General features: G+C 44.0%; 1 protein-coding gene across 2 annotated transcripts; it reads right to left on the bottom strand.

Moving 5' to 3' along the window:
• Nucleotides 1-610: 610 nt before the first annotated feature.
• LOC147614749 (putative sucrose-phosphate synthase 2) lies at nucleotides 611-6,523 on the bottom strand. Of its 2 annotated transcripts, XM_086780078.1 has the most exons (14): nucleotides 6,072-6,481; nucleotides 5,382-5,471; nucleotides 5,024-5,241; nucleotides 4,875-4,938; nucleotides 4,064-4,765; nucleotides 3,782-3,910; nucleotides 3,561-3,692; nucleotides 3,268-3,444; nucleotides 3,092-3,145; nucleotides 2,859-2,921; nucleotides 1,745-2,752; nucleotides 1,509-1,636; nucleotides 1,120-1,376; nucleotides 611-760 (listed from the first exon to the last, which is right to left on the bottom strand). In XM_086780078.1, the coding sequence occupies exons 1-14, from the start codon at nucleotides 6,258-6,260 to the stop codon at nucleotides 714-716; spliced, it is 3,258 nt and encodes a 1,085-aa protein (XP_086636204.1). In that variant the 5' UTR covers nucleotides 6,261-6,481; the 3' UTR covers nucleotides 611-713. The 2 variants fall into 2 exon arrangements, with proteins under 2 accessions (XP_086636204.1, XP_086636205.1); XM_086780079.1 differs by lacking the exon at nucleotides 611-760 and having other exon boundaries at nucleotides 1,053-1,376; nucleotides 6,072-6,523.
• Nucleotides 6,524-6,850: the final 327 nt, after the last annotated feature.

The raw sequence follows: 6,850 nt of genomic DNA on the forward strand, positions 1-6,850 counted from the left end.
CGCCCATAATTCATGGCCAGGCAATCTCCCCCGCCCAATCATGGGCGGTGGGGTATGTGTAACGGGCCTGAGCCACTCGGGCAAGTGCCCGCTGACCGTAATGGTACCTTTTTGATGTATGCATGTTCATCTTGGCCTAGTTATAAGCTGGAACCCACGACCTCTTGGTTAGATGAGCTGAGCCACTCGGGCAAGTGCCCGCTGACCATATGGGTACCTTTTTGATGTGTATGCATGTTCATCTTGGCCTAGTTGAAAAAGACTTTTATGCTTTTGACCATGCATATTAAAGCCAATCATCATGTACCCCAGCTGTGGGGGGTTGTGACTTGGGGAGGGGAGGTCTGAATTGAAGCCCCACACACCCTCCCTTCCCCACCCCAGCCCCCCAAACCTGCCCCTCCCCCGGGGCTGGTAAAGCAGCCACACTTGCCCATGCACCCATTTTTAAATCCTTGGATAAGCAAGAAAAAAAAACTGTCCATTCAAGAATGGACTACAACCCTCCTCCGAGGAGGGAACATATGCAGAACCCCTAAGGGGGGGCTCCCTCCATGGCTGGCCGCTCTCAGAGGGAGACTGCAATGGAGGGGGAGGTAGGAAAAGCTACATTGAGGGTCTATAATACCAGTTGATGCAGCAGGAGTCCCTTAAGAGAGGAGGGGGCCCATGCTCCAAATGCACAAGAAGGCAGCCCAATCCTGCTGCACGCGCTACAAACCGCCGACAGAGCTCCAGGCGTCCACCCCATATACAGCCTCTGCTCAAAAAAACAATTTACAAGACCAAACATGTATTTCTTAGAGAGAAGTCAACTACTACAAAGGGACTGTCATTGTGATAGGGCAACAAAACCTCACCAGCAATCCTCCCCTACTATTCTAAATCTTTACAATATTAATGTTTCAGTCCATAATCCAAGCTTAAAATAGAAGAATTTTATGCCAAATGCTCTCTCTCTCTCTCTCTCTCTCTCTCTCTCTCTCTCTCTCTCTCTCTCTCTCTCTCTCTCTCTCTCTTGATTTTATTATGTCTAAGCTGAAAGTTGTAAAACTGAAGGAGTTTAGTAAAATAAAACAAAGCATTGATTTCAATACAATGGACTTTATGCCAACCTACCTATGGCACCCTGTATTTCTTCATAGTTAGCTCCATCTTCTGTCATCACAATGTTTGGGCTTTCCAACGGTATCACATCTTCTCTGTGGTAGCTATAGCTACCACGTAAAAGGCTGTCACAGCCATTTTCAACAGACCCTCTCAATACCACTGTTTTGTGGACACCGGAAAGCAGCTCTTCATAGTCAGTGTCTCCTGTCTCTCCCACAAAAACAAACATGTTGCTCAGATCGGCTCCCCATCTAACAAAGAGATACCTGTGGAGAAACCCCACAACAATATGAGCTTATATACAAAATTGTGTACTAAAGGGGACATGAACATGATTTTAAGCTTATGTACATGATTGTGCACCAAAGGGGGTTATAAAGATTCACTAAGCATGATACCTAAGCGCCTGCGCCCGGGATGCTAGGAGTGGCAACACATGGAGTTTAGATTTGTTCCGGCAGTAGATTACATGGCATCGCAACCCACGCATTCTCAACTTCTTACGAAGCTCTTCCACATTTGGAACCTGTTGAGAAGCCAAAAACTTAAACTCTGCTAAAAGGGTGTACATGACAATATAAGCAAAGAGTATTTAGTTATCATACAGAAACAGAAAACACTGCTGTCTGCTTACTTTAGATGGATCTTTGACTTCATAAGCAAGGCAATGCGAGTTTGAATTCTCGTGATCCTCTACAATGGCACAATCTCCCTTGCTTCCCATCTTCTCTCCTCCATCTATGTTCAAGAGTCTGGCCATAGTCCTTTTCAAACCCTCTCCGCCCCATCTGTACTCAATATGTGTGGCATAGTCTGGGTCGGCAACAAACAGTTGCGGTTCTAGAGCGGTAGAAGATTCATGTGCATTGTTGGCAGGATAATAAAGTTCACTTCCACTGCTGCAAATCAATGCATCAAAATCATGTTGCAGTTCACCCAATCGAAACATGTCCACTGTATCTTTCAATGACAGAGCTGTCAACAAGACGAAACCAGGCGGGCGTGGAAACAGGCTCGTTTTGGTGGCTTTGATTATCTCTCTGATGATCTGCACTACTGTGTTGTCAGGCTTTCCACAAGCATTATATGAATCAACAGCTATTACCACAAACTTTCGCTTCCTCCGAAGGTGGGGCACTTTGGTGACCATGCTGCCATTGCTTGTAACAGACTTCTCAACACTAGAGGTTCTATAAGAGTCATTTTCATCGCGTAATGCCTCCTTTCTGACTTTTTCTAGTTCATGCTTGAAATCTGACACCATAATGTAGCTGTGTATGCCTCCATTTTGTGCTGCCTTATGTGCCTCCATGGTCTCCAATGAGCCATTCACTGGCAACTTGTCATCTATGGAGAGCCGCAGAGAGATATCATTGATATCCCTTAAAGAGTCTCCTTGCGAGTCCTCATCCAGCTGCCCATTGATTGTAGTCTCATCCTGCCATTGGGGATGCCTCATTCTGCAAAGAGCGATCCGGGCCAGGTATGTACGACAATGTTGTGGCCAAGAGAAAAGGTGAATGTTTTTAAGCCCATTGCGTCTGCATTCCACCCATAGATTTCTGTCAGCTACAAGCCTCAACAATGCGTCTGATATACCTTTCTGATCATGAGGGTCTACCAGCAATCCATTATTAAGAGCCTGTGGCACATGATAAAATTGCACTAAGTGTGATTAAAAAATCCCTGTATATAAAGCCTGAGCATCTATGAATACCACTAGCGTGTTCCTGACAGGGACCACATACCCTATGGATGTCAACGGGACCTCCATTTTGGGTTGCAACCATGGGTAAACCATGAGCGGCTGCCTGCAACAACACAACCAAGTTATGCTTCTAAGTAAAGCAGGTAAAAGAATGTCCAAGAGCAAATATAGTATATAAGGAGCATAATTAGATATGCACAATCCTAGAGTGTGCACATGCACATGCACATGCACATGCAATGCGGTCACACGCCAGTTTATGCACAATTTTACCTCGATAAGAGTGAGACCGAATGGTTCAACCAATGCAGGATTTATAAACACACCCTGCTCATAATAAATGGAAACCAAAGCATGCTGTTAGCTTACATCTTAGCTTGTAAAGAACCTTGAAGGGCTCTGCAAGAAAAGTTGAATACATCAACCCCATGTACAAAAGTTCAGCAGACCTTAGTTCTTGCAGCAAGTCGGTAAATGTCGGGAACATCTGACTGCTTGTGATGCTTAGGATATGCTACTTGTCCATAAAGATCATACTTATCTACAAGCTTCAAAACTGTTGTGAGAACGGTTGCATTTCCGCCCGACATGTCATCAATGTCATCTCTGTTACCCATGACCAGTGTCTGAAAAGAAGTTCTCATATGGTTATAGATTGGGACCTTCAGAAAAAGCATTAATATTGCCAGCAATTAACCTTTGCTTCACTGGACAGAATCGAAATATAATATGAAACACTGACCAGGTTGGCCAAGTCCCTTAGAGGTTTGCATTCACCAAAGGCTTTCACTAATGTGGTTATATTTTTCTTTGGATCCGGGCGGGCAAGTGCAAGAATGATCGGTTTATGCGGGTTGTTAAAAAAACGTCTAATCTGCAATCAGTGCCATGTATTAGAGAGATGGTCCATCCACCATGGCTTGCTCACACTTGCTTGAAAGTAATAAGTTGAGCAACATTTACCTCTGACCAGATTGGGGGTTCGGCCAAAGGTGACCCTGGATCGGACAGGGCACCTTCAAGGTCTCCATCTATAGCATCTCCAGCATCCGGGGCAATCACATTACTAAAATCCATTCCAGGAGGAATTACCTGCAAAAAAAAACAGTGATGATATGTGAGACCAATCATAAACCAAATGCAAGAGCTGCATTATTGCCTCATTTCCACCTGTATTAAAGTAAGTGATGATATGTGAGACCAATCATAAACCAAAGCAGATCGTATCACTGATTGGTAACTTACCACCATACGGGGCATGTAGCGTCCATGGCAGCTTACACCCCTCTTGGCCCTGAGCCTCAAAACCCTCTCAAGTTTGACATCAAACCCATCATATAAACCCCACTGCTCCTCAATCTCTTGTTGGGTGCTTGTAATAACAAGCTCAGCAGCATCAAGAGAAAGCTCCTCACCTTCGATGCGTCGCATGATCTTGTAAGTTGAATTGATGTCTTCTTTCGATTGGCGTCCCTGCTTAAGCAACTGTTCCATCTTGTTCCGACCCAGAGAGTGACCAGTCAATACCATAGGGACATTCAGTGCACCTGATAGTAGGGCAGCAATGTCCCCTGCATCAGCATAATGACCATGAATGACATGGGGCCACACGTATTGTTCCCCACCATTTATCTGATCTCCCAGAACCTTTGCCATGTTGAGTATATGAGCTAGAGAACCATCAACAAACTCTTGAATGTGGGGCCACAAGAGCTCTTTGCGGAGGTACGCATCCCGAGGCCCACATGGGATTCGCACAATGTAAGCACCACTGCTTTCACCATCACCACTTATATCAACATTGGAAGACCCATATGTTAGCATCTCTGTTGGTTCACCATAGCTCCAATCGACATCGGGAGAAGTTACTTGACGGGTCAACAGATCTACTCGGTAAACCTCTGGCATGGATGCCAACGCTCTTGCCAACTCTACGACATACTTCACCTGCAACCAACAAACACATTTACAGCCCATGTGAGAAATGGTGAATTACATCTATCACTTACAGAGTTGGGGGAAAATTCACCATGTGGCACTCCTTATGAAGGTGTACCTGGCCACCAGTGTCTGAATCCCTCCCCAGCTCCATATTCTCACCGCGTACAAGGCCATGCACACTGCAAGGACAGGCAAAGTTTTCATACAAGGCGATGAAAGCCCCATACAGGCAACCTACAAGAGCTATGCATACTATATATGTACCTTATCAAAACCATATATAGGCACTTTCTTGTCTGCCCCAGCTCATTTGATATCTCCAAATCCGAGAAGTTTCTTGCCATCTTCGGTGCAAGCCCTGCATCTGAATCCACCTTCTCTCCTTCAGATAATTCCTCTGCCAGTTCTTCTGTGGCATCCTTGTGGCCTTGTTCCCTTTCGATACGGCGACAAGCAATCCTGTTTGCATCTTCACACTCGACCTACACCACACGTAATCAATCACCATGCACCAAGCCTTGTTTGCAAGTCCAAAAAAAGAAGTGGGAGATTGCCTATGTGATTTGGATAAAGATCATTGCCACGGGCACACCGAGCACGTCAGACCCAATGCCCATTTTACCTGTTTCTTTCTTCTAGTCAAGTGCCAAATCCTCCAACACAAGTTTTCCATCCGGGTATTCCGCTCCTGAGAATTCCTCATTGCAGTCACCTGTGCCAGTCAGTATAGTCAGCATGATGGGTTGTGAACCCTTGAGTCAGCATTTACACACCGACATGAAACGTACTAGAAATTATCATGTTTCAATCCCAAAGGCACAATATTATATGCTTGGAGGAAAGGATCAAATGTGAGCATTTGCCATTGGGCTCAAGAAGCACATGTACCTAGAAGCCCAATTCGGAGCATAAAAACTACACATTTAAGACCTCTGAAGTAAAATTAATGGAGCAAAAGTTTTGGAATGAAAGCAAGACCATTAAAGCAAAAGAATGAAGTGACCCAATCAAGATGATTGAAATGATAGACTGCCCATTAGGCATAGAAGGTTCTGTAAACATCAAAAAAACATATGCACACAGATAATGACATTGAGTGGGGTGAATTGTTGGTACAATCAGATCAATTGACTAGTATGATTAATGCATGCAGATTGACTAGTATGATTAATTAATCCATGCATTAGGCATACACTTCCCAAAACTTGGCAAGGACAATGCTATAGCCAAGCAACTATGTAAGTGCATGTAGTGGTTGGATTAAGGCCCCCAAGGAGTGCATGGAAAGGGGCATAGCAATAGAAGCTTTTACCTTCATCCATGTTTTGTGAAGATCACTCTCATCATACCCAGTGACCACCTCCTCAACAAAGTACTTTGTTGGGTTGAAGTAGGAGCTTTCTGGCACGGCCGCGGCCACAGGCGACCGGCATTCGACGATCCCCGTTCCAGCATCAAGTATAGCCTCCAAATACCCATTGATCCATTCATTTCCAGCCATGTTGTACTTGCAAGCAAGCAAGCAAGGTAGTCACCCTGGCAAGTATCAAATGCAAAGATGAATTTGGCAGCTGCAAGCAAAGGTCTGTTTGAGATACTTAATCAAGCTGGTAGATATGGTTTAGGCAACATTCCATAAATCCCTATTTGATTAAGCTAGGGTTGCATTTGGATTGAAGCAATGGTTGGAAGTGTAGCAGAAATGATACACAGAGAGAGGCTCTGTAAGCAAACGATGGAGCTAAGCATTATATATGCATATAGCTTATATTTGATAATATTAATTTTTGCAGAAATGATACAACAGAGAGAGGCTCTGTAAGCAAATGATGGAGCTAAGCATTATATATGCATATAGCTTATATTTGATAATATTAATTTTTGCAGAAAACATGCAATGAAGAAGAAGATTGAAAAGAAGATATATCTCCTTGGGTTTTCTTATTATTATTATTATTAATTTTTTTTAAAGGGGGGGAAAAAACCAAAAGAAATTGGGATGTGGGCCGGGAGAAAACAACTTGGAATGAAATGGAAATTGCAAAGCTTGGAAGAAATTGAGGGTTTTTTAATCGAGGGTGGAGATACAGA

The sequence above is a fragment of the Cibotium barometz genome, chromosome 41 (genome assembly GCF_041138505.1).
Source record: "Cibotium barometz isolate CiBa-2024 chromosome 41, ASM4113850v1, whole genome shotgun sequence".
NCBI classification, from domain to species: Eukaryota; Viridiplantae; Streptophyta; class Polypodiopsida; order Cyatheales; family Cibotiaceae; genus Cibotium; species Cibotium barometz.